The sequence below is a fragment of the Dermochelys coriacea genome, chromosome 27 (assembly GCF_009764565.3).
Source record: "Dermochelys coriacea isolate rDerCor1 chromosome 27, rDerCor1.pri.v4, whole genome shotgun sequence".
Classification (NCBI taxonomy): Eukaryota; Metazoa; Chordata; order Testudines; family Dermochelyidae; genus Dermochelys; species Dermochelys coriacea.
The window spans coordinates 12,387,645-12,407,085 of record NC_050094.1 but is presented as its reverse complement, the minus strand read 5'-3'; the positions used below and the strand labels follow the sequence as shown (position 1 = coordinate 12,407,085).

The 19,441-nt window shown below is 42.5% G+C and overlaps 1 protein-coding gene across 8 annotated transcripts in view; it reads left to right on the top strand.

The window, feature by feature from the left end:
- Positions 1-2,538: 2,538 nt before the first annotated feature.
- FBXL20 (F-box and leucine rich repeat protein 20) overlaps positions 2,539-19,441 on the top strand; it is a 69,503-nt gene continuing 52,600 nt past the window's right edge. For 2 of the 8 annotated variants that reach the window (XM_038385519.2, XM_038385517.2), the window contains exon 1: positions 2,539-2,686. In XM_038385519.2, the coding sequence (XP_038241447.1) occupies positions 2,645-2,686 (42 nt within the window). In that variant the 5' untranslated portion in view covers positions 2,539-2,644. Of the gene's footprint in view, positions 2,687-3,301; positions 4,076-5,137; positions 5,168-18,217; positions 18,290-19,441 lie in introns of those variants that run through there. The other 6 variants (XM_043503316.1, XM_038385523.2, XM_038385518.2 and 3 more) reach the window with 5 other exon arrangements.

The following is a 19,441-nucleotide window of genomic DNA, read 5'->3' as shown; positions in this document are numbered from 1 at the left end:
CAAATAAAATGGGGAGGAAAATTTGTATTCTCTAATGATTTGTACCTTTCATGGCTAGCCCTCTTATGTGAGAGCTGAAGACCACATATTGTATTCAGTTTACAAGGTTTTTATCATTTAGTTCTGTTAGTACCCACAACATACTGGGCACCGTATATGCATATACACAGTCCTTGTTCAGGTTTCAGAGTAGCAGCTGTGTTAGTCTGTATTCGCAAAAAGAAAAGGAGTACTTGTGGCACCTTAGAGACTAACAAATTTATTAGAGCATAAGCTTTCGTGAGCTACAGCTCACTTCATCACTGGACAGGACCAGGAATTCTTGTAACTAATTTGACATTAGTGAAGGAAGAACTAGTGTTAGCTAGCAACTAGTTTAGCTCTAACAAAATGTTTTGTGGAGACGTGCTTCCGCACAGGAAACTAATCTATTGGATTAATCTGTTCTGTTACACAAAAATTCAATGTAGTCCAATGGTCACCAAGTTTCAGTGGCTTGTCGAATAGAAATGTTTGCCATGTGCTTATGGATAAGACAACAGTTACAGAGCAGTAGTTCTATATACCTAGTGGTCCTTTAAAGTCCCTTAATTATAGTTTATGTTCATGGTTGATGGGCTTCAGCTGTCTTCCATTCAGTTGTCTCCTGTAAACCACTGTGGAACATAGATGGCTCCATACTGTAGTACAATTTCAAGCCTGTGATTTGTTGCTGCATAAATTCCCCCATAGGTTAAAATGGGCACAGTTGAACAGTATACAGAAAGCACTCACTGGCCCAACTGAGGTCTGATGTGAGGAGAAAGATGGTTTTAAGCAGAAACACAAGACTGGGAGTCAGGCTCTGGGTTCTAATTCCAGCTATACCACTGCTTAACCATGTGATCTTGAGCAAGGTCCTTTTCCTCTTTGTGCCTCAGTTTCTCCTATCTGTAAATGATGTGGACCTCTCACAATACTCTTGGGAAAGTTAAGTGATGTTTCTAAAGTCCTTTGAGATCCTCTGATGGAGGGCACTGTAGAAGTACAATGTGTATTAAAGGGGTATTTGCCCACAGGGTGTAGTGGAGAATAAAAAAAGGCTCCAACAGCCATAATTTACCACCAGGGACCTCTCATCTAGTGTCAAGGTTACTCTGGAGTTTTGTAGTAGATTCTAGGGTGCTGCTCCTGTTGAATCTGTTTTCCTCAGCAGAGGGAATCTGTTTTTCCCTAAGGCAGAGAATCCTTCTTTCAGACGGGTTTTTGGTCTGAATTCTTCCGCCCGTCTGGGCTTCTGGCTGCAGCTCACGTTCAGCTGAGTCCATCCCTGCGACCTTCCCCAGAGCCGCTGCACCTCTTGCGGCTCGCTCTGTTTAAATCCCCCCTACCACGCTTGATTTTCCCGCCACCGTTCCGTCATTCCAAAGCCGCGCCCAGCGGGGAGGTGATTGGACGCAGCCGGGGCACGGCTGTTCCTACCGGAAATTGATGCAGTCTCCTCTGGCACCGCTGGGGGGAGCGGTTAAGGGGAGCACAGTCAGCCCCAGCTCGGGGTAACCATCACTGCCAGAGGGGCAGCCCCCTGGGTGCAGGAGGGGCAAAAAGCTCCAGGGGGAAGGGGGCTGCAATCTCCCACTGGGCAGGTTTGGGGCGTGTGATCTCCTTGGGTAGATGATGGCTGAAGTTTCCCAGGGGGTAGATGCAGCTCTCTGCCCGGGGTGGGGGGGCGTTAGGCTCCTGGAGGACCGGAGGCGATCTCCCCCTTGCAGGGTCCTAGGGACAGGTGAAGGGGATGCAGATTCGGTGGTCAGCCCCCGGGGGGTCGGGGGGGGAGAGCTCCACTAAGAGAGGTAGAAGTGGGGTTAAACTCGAGGAATTGCAATCTCCCCTGGATTTGAGGTGTGTGTGTGTCTGTCTGTCTGTCAGGGGAGAGGGTGCTGCTGGGTGCCCCGTGTTGAACGGGGAAGGGTGCAGCCTCGCGTTGCGGATCAGATGGCCCTGGGAAGGGGTGCAGTCCCCCGTAGGGTGGGGGGGGGGTGTAGGAGCTTGGGAAGGGGCGCAGATTCCTGCAGGGGCTTGGGAAGGGGTGCAGTCTCTCTAGGGTGGGGAGGGATGCAGGGACTTGGGAATGGGTGTAGTCTCTCGGGGGGGGGGTGTGCAGGCGTTTGGGAAGGGGGTGCAGTCTCCTGTAAGGGGGGGGATGCAGGCGTTTGGGAAGGGGGTGCAGACTCTCGGGTGGGGGGAATGCAGAGTGCTGGAGGGGGTCTGCAATACGGTAGTTGCGGGGGGGCGGGGTGCAGGGCCCCCTAGGGTAGGCGGGGCGGGGAGCCTGGGGGGGGGAGACAGGGGCCAGGGCGCATTTCCTCTGGGGTGTGACCGTTGGCCCCGCCCCGCCCCGCTGCAGCCCCCCTCCCCCTCCGGCGGGTCCGCGCGTGCTCCCCACCAGCCGGGCTCGCGCCGGGGCTGGCTCTGCCCCCCCCCCGCCCGGCGCTGGCCAATGAGCGGCGCTGTTGCTGGCAGGTGCGGAGTGTTTTTGTTTTGGGTTGAAGTTGAGGCCGGAGGAGACGCGGCGGCGGCGGCGGGCGGAGGCCGCGCACCCCCCTTCCCCCCCCCCCACTGCCCCGGCGCGAAGAGAGACCCGGGGGGAGCCGCCGGCCCCGCCATGAGGAGGGAGATGAACGGGGTCACCAAGAGCAGGTTTGAGGTGAGGTGAGGTAAGGCCCGGCGGGGGCCCCGCTGGGGAGCCCCGGCGGCGGGGCGGGGCGGGGCGGGGGGGCTACGGGCTTCTCGGGCGGGCGGGGACCAGGCTCGTCTCCGGGGGGGGAGGGGTTGGCAATGGCCGCCCAGCACCCAGAGGCGCCCCTGGCCGTGCAGCTGAAGGGGAGGGGGCTGCCCCACCCCGCTCCGGGGAGCGCGGAGCCGATGGGGAGGGGGGGGCTCTTCCTGTGGCTGATGGTGATAAAGGGCGGGGTGGGTGGGGGGGGGCTGCGTTTGTATCTGGTTGGTGAGAGCGTGGTGGGGGGGGGGGGCTTCTCATTGTGCAAGGCAGAAAGGGGAATCCTGTTTTGGTAAAGGGGGGGCAGGCTGGGATGTGGGGGGGGGTCCCGGGCTTCTGAGGCCCTGCCATTGCAGGGGGTGGGGGGCAGCGTGTAAGTGTCTCCGGGGCGGGGGGGCTGTATGGGGTCTGGCGGGTTGGTCTTGTAATTGTAAGGAGCCTATTACTGGGGAACTTCCTTTTCTCCCCTTGGTGTGTAATATTGTGGGGGGGGGGGTGTTTGTTTGCTGCTCGTTGGGTTATTAGATGTGAACTTCCTTTTACGGACTGCGGGGAGGGGAGAGTCGCTGATGTGTTGCTGACCTATTGTACGTGCCTGTGTTTCTTGCGGAGTTGGTGATGGACCGAGAGATGAGAAAACACCTTCTTAGAAACGGATCAGCTGTAGATAGCCCGAGAGAGATTTGAGGGGGAGGAGGAAGCTTGGAAAGAGGAAGGAGGTGCAACATTTGCATTGCTTTGTGTTTCAGAGTAGCAGCCGTGTTGTTGTCGACATGATATACAGACAGTTGCAAGCAGAATTTGATTACTCGGGGTGGGGGATGGAGGGGGCGGAAGGAGCACAAGGAGCGGAGGGTAAACAATAAGATCTATTCAAAGAATATGCATATAATCAGTCTGATCTGGGATAACACAAAGCACCCCATCTAGTCAGGGTTGTTTCCAGCACTTCATTGTGGTAACAGCTGTCTTTTTCTGAAGGGGGGAGGAGGCGATGTTGGTGACAGAAATGAGGGCAGTCGCAAGGTTTACTTCTCATTTTATGGAGATTGTATGCAGGGGGAAAATATCTACCAATTCAAATTTTCAACTGTGGGGCTTGTTGCTCCTTTTGCTCTTGAGAAAAACTTGAATGGGGGGGAGAAGAGCAACCTAGAAAGGGACTGGAACAATGTTGGGTATGGCTCGTTCTCATTGCTGAGGGGGAAGGTAAACATCATCAAGCAAAAATCTTACTGACAACTTGAGGAGTGTCTGATAACTGCAATGAAGAAGAACAGCGTGTTCATCAAGAAACTGACTAGTGGATTGAGACAGGTATAGAAATCAAATATAAATATGAAAAAAAAATGAAACTTTTTTTTTTACAATAGCTGATGTTAGTTTGATGCAGAGACCATAGTGAACAGAAAGCATCCTTGTTTACAGTGATTTCAGATTATATCATAGTAAAAGTCAGATTTCCTTAACCTGTGTATGATTTAACTTCTGTATGGAGCCTGATGTGTATGATTAGCCTCTGTGTGAAGCCTTGAGACTGATAGAAGAGGTATTGATATTCAGAAAGAAGAGGCCAAATGCAAAAAGTCTCAGGACTGTGGTTATTGCTTGTACCATTCTGATCCATTCTTGGTTGCATAGTACTTTGAAAAGTAAGCACACACTAGTAGCAGCCTTCTGTGGGGAATATTTATTTGATGTTTCAGGGACTTTTCATACATGTCTGCCCTGCCCTTGGGTGTTCTTATTAATTTTAGTTTTCCGGTTAGCTGCCAATAAGGATATACCAAAACAAGATTAATATGAATCATTGCAAAAGTAATGTTTTTTCTGAAAATGTGTAAATTCACAAAACTAGAAGGAGGCAGGGAATAAATGGAAAAGCTAAAATTAAGCTAAGTGCTAAAGGACTATTTGAGACCTAAATTCATGTATTTCCATATGCATGTGAGAACTCTAAAATGTTTAGTAGTAAATAGGGTGATGGGAAAGAATCCAAATGTTATCCAAAATTTTAATTAGTTTCAGAACTGAAAGGAGTGTCTTGAAACATTGTCATGTTTCTTGAGTGTATTTTCACTGGTTTTAAGTAATTGTTAGTAATTTGAGGGCATGGATACAGTGATGTGGTTTTGTTAGTGGGGGTTAGAGATTAGCAGTACTATCATAAAAGTATTCTAAAGCGGTGAATTTATTTACTTCTACAAAGAAGCATAAGTTCTATTTGTTGACAAGAAAATGTTTTTAATGTAATAGTTCATATATATGTATATATAAGCAGACCTCAGGAAGAACTTGTGTAAACTCAGAAGGTGGTCTCTCTCATCAACAGAAGTTGGGCTAATAAAAGATATTAGCTCACTTACCTCATCTCTCTAATATCCTGGGATTGACATGGCTACAACAATGGTGTGTGTGTGTGTGTGTGTGAGAGAGAGAGAGAGAGAGAGAGAGAGAGAGAGAAATGGGCAGTCATGCAAAACAGTATGTAGGCTGGAAGCTGCTGTTTTCTATTCAGTTATGGAATATTGAAAGATAAACCAAGATAGTACTGATTACTGCTACATAGCTCTGTTGAGTACCTCTAGACCATGTCTACACTACCACTTAGGTTGGCAAAACTTATGTCGCTAAGGGGTGTGAAAAAACCACACTCCTGAGTGACATAAGTTTTGCTGGCATAAATGGTAGTGTGCACAGCACTATGTTGGTGAGAGAGCTACTGCTGCTTGTTGAGGTGGTTTTATTATGTCAGTGGGAGAGCTCTCTCCCGTCTCGTCTGTTCGTGTAGCCACTCTATGCCATCTTACAGCAGCTCAGCTGCATCGATACAACTGTGCCACTGTAAGCTCGCTAGCATAGACATGGCCTTTGAACTCTGAAGTTAATAGTGACCTTAACAGACTGACGTCCTGTTCTTAAAGGTAGTGTGTGTTAGAACTATGAAAAATAATGAACGTTTTTAAATAAAAAGTAAATTGTTGAGTTTGTCTGCCTAGTTATTCAGGCTTAATATACATCTTTTGTTAAGCTGTACAAACAGTTTCTTGAATTTTGTTGTTGTTGTGAGTTTTAAAATACAATCCTGGCTACATTTGGGAATGGTCTCTTACTTTGGTAATAAAGTACAGTGATAAGATATTGGCTTTTCCACCAAATGCATCCGATGAAGTGAGCTGTAGTTCACGAAAGCTGATGCTCTAACAAATTTGTTAGTCTCTAAGGTGCCACAAGTACTCCTTTTCTTTTTGCGAATACAGACTAACACGGCTGCTACTCTGAAAGATATTGGCTGTATTTCTTAAACATGGATTTCAGATGGATTTCTCATATCAACACATAAGCAGCTAAACTCTTTATTTTAAATGAAAGAATGAACTCTTTGGCATGACTAGCTGAAGAAGATCATACTCTAAATATGCTCCTTATGGGCGGTGTGGCCACCACAAAGAAAATAACAACTTACTGTAGCAAAGCAATTGAAAAAAGGAAAACATTACCAGACTGACGCATAATTCTTTTGGCTATGCTTTTATATAGGATATGTCATAGTGCATCAGAACACTGGCCTATATCTGGTAACCTGCCTCCAGCAGTAGCAAATACCAATGCTAAAGAAGCAAAATGCACCTATGTAACAATCTATTGGGGAAGAGGAGGGAGGGAGTCTTTCCTGATGCTTGTGGTGATCAGTTTGTAACCTACAGCATGAAATTCTGTTAACCTTAAGAAAGGTCCTAGTTCTCATCACTTCTTTGGTATCCTTTGCCCGTTCTGTCCCAATGGCCTGGAACACTGCCCTTGTACTCTGTGCCCTAGGCACCTTGCTCTCCTTTGATATCTCTCAGGTTTCATGGAAGGAGCAAGCTAAGTCAGCAAAAATACTGTCACTAACCTATCACAAAAAGAAAAGGAGTACTTGTGGCACCTTAGAGACTAACAAATTTATTAGAGCATAAGCTTTCGTGAGCTACAACTCACTTCATCGGATGCATATCACAAAACATGAAATGAGAAGATAGTGCTCTGAGGTAGAGCATTCCTCTAGGTCTCCTGGTGTGTTTTGTGATATTTTTGTTTAGGCTGCACTACACAGAGAATTTTTATCAATACTTCCACTGTTGGTCTATCACTGATGCAGCTCCTTTAATGCAAGCAATGATGGAAGCATTATCATAGAGCAGATCTAGATGATAGCGTGGTTAAAAACACCTGCACCTGGTCTACACTAGTACATCTACCATTGCTAGTATGAGTTGAGCTGCATTGGTGTTCGACTCCTGAAAATTCTCAGCACAAACAATAGTTTAAGCTGCTCCCGAGCAGGGACTGTGTAGTCTTCTGAGTTTTGTACAGTAGTGAGCCACATTGTTGGCACTTAAATAATTATAGCCTGAAAAAATGCTATGGCAATATACTTAGTCTCCAGTATATCCTCAAAAGTAATAGCCAACCTTTCCAGCTTCTTCAAAGAGACTCCATACCCTCCAATTAGTGGGAGTTGTTTCTGGCCATAAAGTCATTCTTTGAGAGAGATTCTAAACAACTTGGATATCTGTGCCAATAAATGTGTTATCCATAATAACCCTTCATACTAAAGCAGGACAAGTACATCAACTTTATTCTTTTCTTAGCATCCGTTGCCTATCAGTATTTCAGATTAAAAATATCCAAGAGTTTTAATGGCCCACCAGTCTGTTTGGCCTTGTCTGGAGTCAAACCTGCTATGAAATAATGCAAATAGAAATCAAAACTAAATATTTTAGCTGTTTCAAAATACAGAATGAAATAGTTTGCAACTGTGTATAGAAATTTCTCTAAGCAAAATCATCTAAATTTAATTTACACTCTGTCATCATCTCAGTTCTTTTGGGGCTACTCTCCCCTCAGTATTCCTTGCTTAAGATCATTCTTTGGTCTTTCAGTGGTGTTTCCAAATCTGAGCTCTGGTTGGCCTCCTAAAATCCAGAACTAACTTTTTCTGTAGTTGCTTTGGTCACTAGTGTGTGGCTCTCATTCAGCTTTTTTGTCATTTTCAGGCCTGTTTTATAAGTCTCCTTTCTCCAGATGAGATGTAACTAGTGAAAAAATAACTGAACTGAATATTTCTGTAATCTCAGATAGGTCTTGGATGCCTCAGGGATATCTTTAGACCCTGAGTAATTCAATCTACTGAAATGTAGTGAAACAAACTAAATTCTGGACAAATTGAACAAGGAATGCCAATAAATGTTTGGATTTCACTGTGTGCCCCTCTTGCTCCTCTACCCAGAATATATAAATGAATGGGTAGCCAGTGGTGTACTTATTATTGTGTGTTGTATTGCATAACAGAAAAAGAAGAGAAACTACCATTGGCATGCCATCGACAGAAAGCTAAACCATAGAGCAGAAGTTAGGAGTCATTAGGTGGTGTTCCTGAGTCACATAACAGCATTTGCTTTTGTCAGATCTCTGATAACATAACACTTATTAAATAGTGATAAGAAATGGTGAGTATATAGCAAAAACATACATTTAAACTTTCCTGAATAAGGTTTTTTCCTTAAAGGTCATGGCCTCACCATGGTGCTGCCGTTCTGTCCCATATATTTCTGTTCTTAAGTTTATCCTGAGAATGCGAAAATAGGCTTTTTGATGTGCATATACCCCTCCCCAAACAAAACAAACAAACCCCAAACAAACAAGGACCCAGGGACTCAGTTTGTTGGCTGACTTGTATTAAAATCTTTTTGTTTTAAAGGTGGGTGAAGTGTCTGCCTGAAGCTTAGCAGATTGCTTAACCTAGAACATAAGAATGGCCATACTGGGTCAGGCCGAAGGTCCATCCATCCCAGTACCCTGTCTACCGACAGTGGCCAATGCCAGGTGCCCCAGAGGGAGTGAACCCAACAGGTAATGATCAGTGATCTCTCTCTTCTGCCATCCATCTCCACCCTCTGACAAACAGAGGCTAGGGACACCATTCCTTACCCATCCTGGCTAATAGCCGTTAATGGACTTAACCTCCATGAATTTTTCCAGTTCTCTTTTATAGTCCTAGCCTTCCCAACCTCCTCAGGCAGGGAGTTCCACAGGTTGACTGTGCACTGAGTGAGGAACTTCCTTTTATTTGTTTTAAACCTGCTACCCATTAATTTCATTTGGTGGCCCATAGTTCTTATATTATGGGAACAAGTAAATAACTTTTCCTTATTCACTTTCTCCACACCACTCATGATTTTATATACTTCTATCATATCCCTCCTTAATCTCCTCTTTTCCAAGCTGAAAAGTCCTAGCCTCTTTAATCTCTCCTCATATGGGACCCATTCCAAACCCCTTGTCATTTTAGTTGCTCTTTTTTTTTTTTGTACCTTTTCTAATGCCAGTATATCTTTTTTGAGATGAGAGTTTATGCATAACTCACATGTGGTTCTGTCACTGTAGAGGTACAGTGACCACAGTACATACTCTACCCAAAGGGCTGAGTGGAATTTAACCAGATTCAGAAGCAAAAGTCAGTTTAGCTGAGCTGTGGGAGGACTAGGAAGGATTAAACAGGAAGACTTAGCATTTCTTTGGAGGAAATGGGGCAAGAGATGGTAACTTGAATCACCCCCTGTTCAACTCCCTTATGCAGTACTGCCCATGTTTTGCAACTCTGGATGCCATATAGGCAACTTGCCAAGAGCCTGAGAATCTTGCATATTTTGCATGTAAACACAGGATTTTTAGTAAAGTTTCCACACACCCAAAATATGTTTGAATGTTGCTCGAGAGATTAACTGAAATTGCCTCAGGTTGAGTTTGCCATAGGTTAAAAACCTGCATTCTGTCAGCTTTGTCATTATGTTGCTGTTATAGTTAGGACAGAGGCGACATGCAATGCTTCATATCTCCCTCCTGCAGTGTGGTAGACTATTGCTCATCCTTCCAGATACAGAGTATATAATGGCTTTAAAGGTGGTGGGGAGCTGAGAGTTGTACCAAGAAAAAAGCATGTAGCTTGATTGACCTCAGCCCTCTGGCCCCAGAGTCCATGCTCGGATGTCTCAAACACCTTTTGCTACCAAAGAAAGGTACAAGCAGACTGCTGACAACTGAAGTGCATACACTAGCAAATGACCTTTTTGGGGAGCAGTAGCGAGCGCATAGGACTATGTGCATGGCTTCCCAGAATTGTTGCACATTGCAGCACAGATGTTTCATGGTTTTTTTTTTAAATAGTTGATGTTATTGATATTATTATTCCAGAATAGATTTTCTACTCTGGAAAAGTTAGAGCACTTTTTTTTTTATTAATTTTTTTTTGGGAGGTAGGGGGAAATGGGGAGAAAGGAAACATATTCCTGAAATTAAGGGCTTTGACAGGATAAAGGTAAAGTTGAAGCCCTACAGGCATATACTGCAAGTGTCACGTGTTACATGATCATTGACCGAACGTCTCCTCTTTAGATTCAGCAATCATATCTCCCTGTTGATTGCATATTACTTCTCATGGCTAGGCCTTTTGACACGTATGTAAATTGTCAGTTTTCTTGCTTATTACTGAAACAGGCATCCCTTGTATGCTAGGCTCACTTTGTTTCAGACTGTGCATATTCACTTGAGGCCTAAGACGTATCAGGTAATTTGTTTTCCTTTCCCCTACTGGATTACCTTGCTACTTAATTTGTTCAAACTAATTTATCCCCATTCTGTAAATGATCTTGATGTGTGTTTTTGCCATATGAATGTGGTATGGTGCACTTAATTGTAGTAATATACTGGGTCATAAATCTGCATGTGGGTGGATCACCTGTGCGTGTTTTACCTTAACTTATTGATCTTTCAGTTGGAAGTACACTTTCAAATAGCTGATTCTTACGTTTGGCAAACTTGTCCTGTCCCCTTCCCAGCACCCCATGTTAATTATGGGGACTGTATAGCTTGACGACTTCGACTGGTGCATTTGCTAGAAAGTAATAGCAACATCAGCATATCTCAGGTAATGGGGTTTTCGAGAATTTGTGATTCCTCTACTGGTTCTCTGTTAGCAGAGTATAAAACACTAGGCCTTACAGAAACAGATTGTGTATGGTTTTGTCTTTCTCAAAGAGGATCATTGTTTGAATTGTATGTATAATGTAGTATTTACAATTTGTAGACCTACCAAAGTCAAATAACTAACAAGTGAAATTTGGCCCCTGATAATGCTGGACCATTTCTCTTAGATATGTTTTAATATCTGACTATAAAAGATTTAATGGAAAACCACTGGAATTTTCTTGTAATTGTTTTAAAAAACAAATCGTGAAAGGAATATATATCTTAGCTCAAACACTATGGTAGTGGATGACCCATAGCATGCTTTATGGAGAAAGCAATGTTCCTGTGAAGTCAGTCTGATCAACTGTAAGGGAGAGAATAAAAAGGAAATTTGCTATGAATACTATCTTTATGGCTGTTTCAGTCTGTGTGTAAAAACTCTTAACCCTAGCAGCACCAGCCCCTCCCCTCTTCACACACATGTAAGTTGAAGCAAGATGTGCAGTAAGCCATCTAATTCTTTACAATAGGGTTAATCCCCCTTCAGGGGCTTGATTTTCTATTGTTACGCTGAGGAGTCAAATGCTTTTAGCACTGTTAACTCTTAGGGTTAGACTACACAAGAAATGCTACAGTGGTGCAGCTGCAGCGCATCTGGTGAAGATGCTCTCTGCTGACAGGAGAGAGCTTTCCTGTCATCATAAAACCACCACACCAGCACTTAGGTTGGAGTAACTTATGTCACTCTTGGGGGTAGCCTATTCCACCCCCGAATAACATAAATTATACCAACATAATCTGAAGTGTAGAGAAGCCCCATAAATCTGGCCAAGAAGCCATTTTGCAATTTACTCAGTAATCACTGATTACAGGCTGGCTATACAGGAAGGGATGAAACATCTTTCTCTGATACTGGTGATTAAAAGTGATCTTCGTAGGGAACTCAGTCTTTCGTAATGGACTGTCAAATCACTTTTCCTCATCAACTGTCACTTGCATGTTGAGTAAATTGCATATTAAACTATTTCTAGGAATAATCTTACGAGACGCCTCAAGGGCAGGTTCTGTTTCATACCACTTAGTCACAACTTTGGGTTTGGCATTTTATGGCCTACTTCTGGTGTTAAGCCAGGCTTCTCTCTGGAGGTATGTCTACACAGCAGCTGGGAGATGCAATTCCCAGCTGCTCAAGCTAGTGCACTAAAAATAGCAGTGGGAATGTTGCAGCATGCATGGCAGCTAGGGCTAGCCGCCCGGGTGCCTAGCCCAAGCTGGTCCCCATCCCACAGGGTCCACACTTGTATTTTTTTTGCATGCTAGCTCAAGCAGAGCTAGCATAAATCTATCTAACCATGCTGCGAATTGCACTGCTCAGCTGCATTGTGGACATACCCTGCATCTAAAGAGCCTGTGAACATGGAGAGCGTGGAATGAGGGCAGTTGTCTATGTAATCGACAGTCAGTAGATTCCTATTCCCTGGTCCTGCTGACACACATGCTTAGAGAAGATGCCAAAACAGTGAGACTGCTAATGGTAGAGTTTTATTCAGTAGACCATTTCCCTAGGAGATTTTATACAGATTAAACTGGGTAGAAAAAAGAAGTCCCTGGGTAACTGGAAAATTTACAAGAAAAGCTCACCCCATTTGAACTGCTTGTATTTATAAATTAGCATTCACAACAACGTAATGCTCAAAGAGTCCCGAAAAGCCTTACATTTAAATATCACTTATAATTGTGTGGCTTCCCTTACCAGAATTACTTTTTCAGCACCTCAAACAGGACAGCACAGTTTTGCTCATATGCTTGTTAAATAGAAGTGCCAGTGACAGTGTGTGCTGTGAAGAAAGAACTTCTGAATAAAGATATTGCTAAATTGGATGCCGTATATATGTCACTTGATGAACAATAATTTTATTTTACAGGAAACTTGTAGTATATTCCCTAACCAAAGCCAGACATGAGGTATGGGTGTACTTTGAGAGAGTGTTAGCAAAAAGTCACAACTTGTATTTTGCTGAGGGGGAGAAAATACTGCCATTAGGCATTCTAAACTATTCTTCCCCTTTCGGACTTGGTTGTATTCCATGTGAGCAATATTTCATTCACTCTCTCACAATCTGTAGGAAACGTCTTCATTTATTCCATAAGTACCCTAAGAGTTAAAGGTAATGTTACTGAATTCATTGATCCCATTTAATGCTAGATTTTTGGACATGAGCCAGCTGTTGTAAAGCCAAGGAGCTGCTCATAAGTGGGGGGAAAAAATCACAACATTCCTATTTTTTTTTATAGCCTGGAAGAGACATCGTTCACATTTGACCTACTAGACGATAGTTCTTGTAAACAGTCTATTTATCCATATTTTAAGATTCTGTTGTTAGCCTATACTGTTCAAACAGACTAGAGTATTTCAGGTGGGGATGTGAATTGGCACCTACAAATACTAAACTTATCAATTATAGTTTCAATAATTCCAGATTTTAATTCACATTCTAGATTAATGACTTGCGAGATTTTTTTTTTAAACCTCACATACAAAAGTGTCAAAATAATCCATGAAAAAAGTGTGTTTTTTTTTCTTTCTTCTAGTTGGTCACATGGCTTTAAAAGAATACTGGTGTCCTATTTAACTGCATTATCAGAAAATGAATTTAAGTGAGCTACAGTATTTTTAAATTGAACTGAGAATTTATACCAATGTTTCATAGATCTTCTATCTTGTTAATAAATCATGCAATCTTACATTTTAGGTGTTTAGACATGTTTTATAGTAACTGGGACACTAGTGCCAAAAATGGACAACTCTACATATTTACGGAAATATCTGAAGTCATCTTATCATGTCAGGCCGTCTGTGTGGATGCTGCTCTTACTCTCCCATTCTCCCACAGCTTTGTACTTATTGTTAAATCCTGAAAACTAAAATCTCCTTTCTCATTCTCGCCAACTCCCTATTTCTCTGTAGATGCCAACCCACACTTGGCTGAACACTTGAATATTTGTAATAGGAATAGCATTGCATTTCAGTCTAGATTCTGTTGGGCTGTTTTAGTTTCTCTCTCACACGCATGCATACACACTGGAGTGATTGTCAGAGGACTAGGATTTGGCAGGCATCCACCGTATTGTGTCTCAGTTGGATAAACATTAAGATGAATAACCACAGGTCTTAATGTGACTACACAGGCTAGAGGAGGAACTGTGTCTATCGGCTGTTAGCTTGGAAAGCTCCAGATAAAGTGCATCCTTTTTTCTGTGGTGCTCTGAATTTCATGCTTTAGAAGAATAGTGTTCAGGTTCAAGGTCCACATTTAGGCTAACACTTTGTGTTAGATTATTAGGTTTGGCACTGTTTCTCTTAAAATCCTGTGTGATTTGATTTTAAAAAGAACAACCCCTCACTGATGGTAAAGTCAGATGCAATCTCAGCTGAGAACCAGCTGACTTTGTCAGCAGCATAGTAAACACTCCTGACCTTGCTAATAGCTAGCTGTCTTATACTTCTGACTACTTGATATTTAAACCCCATGAAGAGCTACCATTGTAACTAGTATTTTAATCACAGGTTTCAGAGTAGCAGCCGTGTCAGTCTGTATTCGCAAAAAGAAAAGGAGTACCTGTGGCACCTTAGAATTTGTTGGTCTCTAAGGTGCCACAGGTACTCCTTTAGTATTTTAATGCCCATCTTAATTGAGGTAAAATATGGTTCTTGATCACTAAGCATGTAGCCATTAACTGATGTCTGTCAAAAATCATTTCCGCCCCTTGAGGTTGGTACACGCTAGGGATACCACCTCTCCGTTCTTCCTTGTATGTAGTGGTATTTGCTATATGTCTCTTTAAAAGAGAGCATAGAGGATGTCGCACCTCTCGGGTGATGTACCCACAAAAGTAAACCGTTTGTTAAATGGAAATGAACAATGAATAAAATGTTAGCATGCAAATATACATCTTAGCCATCCTTCCAACGAGGGAATGTGAATTTAACCTGGAAATTGCTTGGATATAAATTGCACTTGTTGATAAAGCAGAGATGACACATGGTCTCAGTTCGTCCCTCTGATAACATCCTGAATTTGGCAGTTTAGATGCTGCTGTCATTGTCTGGCATGTAGGAGAGAAGAGAATCTGATTGCTGTGCTGTCCATGGTTTACTGTGCATGAACTATTTCTTGTTTGGAAGAAGGAAAGGCCAGACTTTATTTTTAAAGGGAAGATTTGAGTATGTTGCAGTAGTGGTGTGTCACAGACTACAAGGTGAAGCCCAAAAGAAAATTGCTTTAAGTTTTTAAGGTGATAAAGTAAAGTAATAAAATTTATGTGGACTTTGTTCTATAGATTAATGTTCCCAAACAGTTTTTGTAAACAGTGTGTCTTAAAACGACAACTCATTTTTAAGGTGTTTTAATAAAAGTAAGAGTAAATCTTATTGAAAAGAGAACTTGAAAAACACAAGTTTAGTTTTTTTTTCTTAGGTTCAACTTCCTCCTGTACACACACACTCACACACTCCTCCACTCTGCCAGAGGTGACATTTACAGAAATTTCTTAAGATTTCACCAGCCCTGGAAGACCTTCGCAGCACACAGCCTGGTTAGAATTGGGGTCCTAGGTAGTTCATATTCCACGTTTTAGGCTGTTTTCAGGAAGACAACACTGCACTGGTTTATATTCATAAAGTTTTATTTAGAACTGCAAGGACTAGAAGCTTAACTGTTTTCTTAAATTCAGCATTAACTAAATTCTAAGCACCCTTCTCACTAAGGAAAGTTTTCTACTCCCCAGTGCAACATGGACAAATCAGCATACGAGTCCCTGAGAGAGATGAATATAGAGATGTTTGTGTTTTCTCCAGTTGTACGTTTTGTATTTTAAAAGCAAACTTTCCAGTATGTTCAGCAAATGGAAATCTCATTTATAGGCAAAATATTATATGCTTCACTAAGGCTTGGTGGGAGGCACAGCCTGGCACCAAACTAAATATGCTCACCCACGTTTTAGTCTGTCAGACTGAAGTTGCAGAACCCACAGTCTCATTGCACCCACACTTTTTGAGGCTCTGATCGTGTAAGCGCTGTTGGAAAAGCTCTGAAACAACTGCTGCAATAGTATGATGATGTAGTACTAGCGTATATTGTAACTTATTTATCCAGGACATGTACACAAAGAATTGTTTCATTTGTACAACTTTACATTTATTATTTTCAAATACTCTTTTTGTACATGTATATAGTATGTTATACACCACTGTTGCATATGCGAAAATATTCATAACTATAAAAAGATACTCTGGTTCACTTACACACAAATAGGTTTACCTGAGCTACAATGCTGACAACGCATTTTGCCACCTTATGCAGATACATTGCCCAATCCTCCATTGATGGCCTAAAATATTACCCTGTTGTAATCACTGCGCCCTCTAATGAATGGTTGGTATAGCAAATGCATGAGTAGCAACTTCAGCATCCTTACTATATAAAGGTGATTAACTGTAGATTAATTTGCTTACACTCGAATGACTTCTTAAAAGTACCAATAGTGTCAGACAAAATATATTGTCAGTTTGCAATAACTAGTATCCTGAAGAACTAGAGGGGATAGTCATAGCATAGTATGCACTGGAGGACAAAGGAAAAAGTGACAAAACAAACTAAACAGTTTAGAAAATTGATTGATAGTTTTCACTTTCTGCCAAGTGACATCAATGTAAAAGAATGGCTCTTTTTCTCCCCCCTTCCCCCCCCCCCCCGCCCTTTCAGGCTGTATACTTTTCTAGGCTATAAGATTTGTACATATTTGAGTCTTTCAGATGCTTTTGCCCATGGGCATACAGAGTCCATTCAGTTAGATTTCTGTTGGTTTGGATCACTGTGGTGGCTTTACATTCTGGAGAGAAGTACTATAGTATTCTTAAATGGGTACTTAATGACAGAAATCTCTGTAGAGGCATCGGTCTAGTAACCAATGCAAAATTGTTCTATTTGGGATTCTTTGTCATTAGCTATGCAAGTCTACATGGAAGACTTTGCATAAATTAAAGGGCATCCAGCAAGTTATATCCGGTGACTGAGCCTTAAAGATCCTTTCCTTATAGCTGTCACCTATGGCATTAGTCTAGCGAAGTTCTTAACAAAATGCATTCCCTGTATTTGTATGCACACACTCAACAGACCACTGGAAAAAAAAAGATAATTATAGCTATGACTCTAATAGGGTTAGAATTTTTCTTCTTCTTCGGCAATAAATGTAGCTTGTAGCCCAATTAATACATTGAGTTGCTTTTAGGATAAAATCCAACAGCTTTATAATTTCTTCAGAGTTGCAAAGTCATACTGCCTAACGCATAGTTGCAATTAAACGAATCCTGTGTGTTTCTCCCTTTTCCTTCCTGCCCCTTCTAATAGGGGAGGTATTTGCATGTAGAAGTACTGCAGAACTGCATAGGCACAATAGCTCAGGAAATATTTCCAGAGCAGTGAAATGCCTGTGTGTGAAATGTAAAACTTCTAGCTGACATATGCCCTGGAAAATTCCACAGGTTCTGCCAATTTTCCAGCTTTGGCACTTGAGCTGGAATATATTTATGGGAAACACAAGCCATCCTAACCTACTAACGACCAACTCCTTTAGGTATTGTGACGTTGGCATGTTGTCCACATCTTGGCCATGGTAACAAAGGAATCATTTCAAAATATAAGCAGACATTGTCCTCAAAGGCCTGTAGGAGAATAGCAGTATTTAAACAGGACAGTCTTACTCTTGTCTTTCTCTCCCTTTTTCTGGTTATTTTACTTGCCAAAATACCACAGATTTTCCCTAGACATGTAGCAGGTTATGGCAATCTGTACAATGTGCTACTCCCCGTTTTGAATTCCACTGCATTTCCAGGGTGATGTGTTACCTCCTCTCTTAAGGAGATATTTCTGCACCTTATTTTGTGGTATTAAACGCTGACTGCAGTGAAGCTGAGTTCTTTGGGTTATAGTCATCCAAGTGTGGAAGACCTTTGCATAGCCCAAAACCACTGAAGCACTGCTGTAGCTTTCCATTGGGGAGGTATGGGAACTGAGATACTCTAGAGGGTCTTGTGCACATCAGGAGGGCTATATACTGCCTCTAAAAGGGGATATTTTGGTGGTGGTAGACAGAGTAGAGAGGCAACTGGAGGGGGGGAACAGTTTCAACAGATAAACTGGAATAGTGGCTGGAGAGGGGCTGCGTTACTGTGCCATGGTTTGCCTTCATGTTGGAGGTGTGAGTGTGTGTAAATTTCTATACTCCCCTTCTACCCCTTTGTTCTTGTGCAGTTCCTTGCACAATCATCCTGGGCTTTACATGAGGGGTGGATTTCATTCTTTGTGGGGGCAGAGGTTTGGGGTAGGCTTTACATTTTTATATGGGCAGCAAAATTAACACACAATAAATGCATTTGTTTTCTTATAGTTTCTGGCAAGAAAACCCATTCAACAGAAAAACATCTGGTGTTGGAGGGATGTTAAGAAAAGCAAAACCAAGGTCAATAAAAATTACTTCTGGAAATAAAGTCAAAAGATTTGAAGTCCTGGTTAACTTCTAACATTTCAGAAGTTAGGTGTATTCTTAGTGCTGACTTGCTCGTGCGCCCCAACACCACAGTAAAACTAGTCGCCCTTTTCAAAAGTTGTGCAGGTAAGCACAACCCTTACTTGGAAAGCAGATTGGTAAATATGAAAGACTGCAGATTTACACTGTACCTCAAATGGTTTCTGTCTTTACTCTTTTTCTCCCTTTCCATTTCAATTGCACATGGAGAGAATAGGTAAGGACCTCTTACTCTGAGGAATTTGTATCAGTTCTTCTGCTTGGTTTATTATTGATACACTGCCAAATAATTAAAGGTTAGTTCTTACCAAGCTTGTTCCCCCCCCCATGCATACCCGCTTAGTGCATAGGGAGGAAATAATGCTTATAAATCTTACATAAATAATTCTTGTCTGTATAATCTTATTTTGATTTTTACAATGCATTTCTAGAACTTGAAGTGCATGTAAAATCAGAGATCCAACTGGCCACATTAGCAATCCTAGTCAATCTATCCCCCATCACTTGAGTTCCATGCTTTCCGACAAGGCTTGTGAAAATAGGTGGGACTTTCACTGTAGCCTGAATGTCACCAAACTCGGATTCTTTCAGAGCAGAATGAGGGCCCTTTGCTGAGAATGTTCTGCCTCTAATCCCCTCACCTTAAATCTACAAGGTGTTACCATCAACAATTAGCAATTTACTCAGTATTGCACAAGGTGAAGGACAGTTTCTGTAGTAGTCAGAAACCAAACAATGGGAAGGGCTTTTTAGATTTAGGTCAACACCTTGAATTGCATCTGGAATGGACTCAAGCAAGTGGTCGGGTGTCATACGCTGCCTGTGGAAAACTCAAAGCAGGCAGCTGCATTCTATAGTAACTGGTTTCCAAGTAGCCTTGAAGTATAGCCTCAGCTAATGATGGGAGGTAATTAATGTAATGCATGGGCCCTGTGGTGGTCAGAATCCAAAAGAAACAGTTGTAACTTAATAGCCAAGTTTAGATGGGTTTGAGGGGTGGGGAAGAAGAAGTTCAGTTGTCCGCTTCTAGGTGTCGTCTCTATTTCAGGACTTTATGTGCCTTGGATAATCTCTTCTAATATGAAC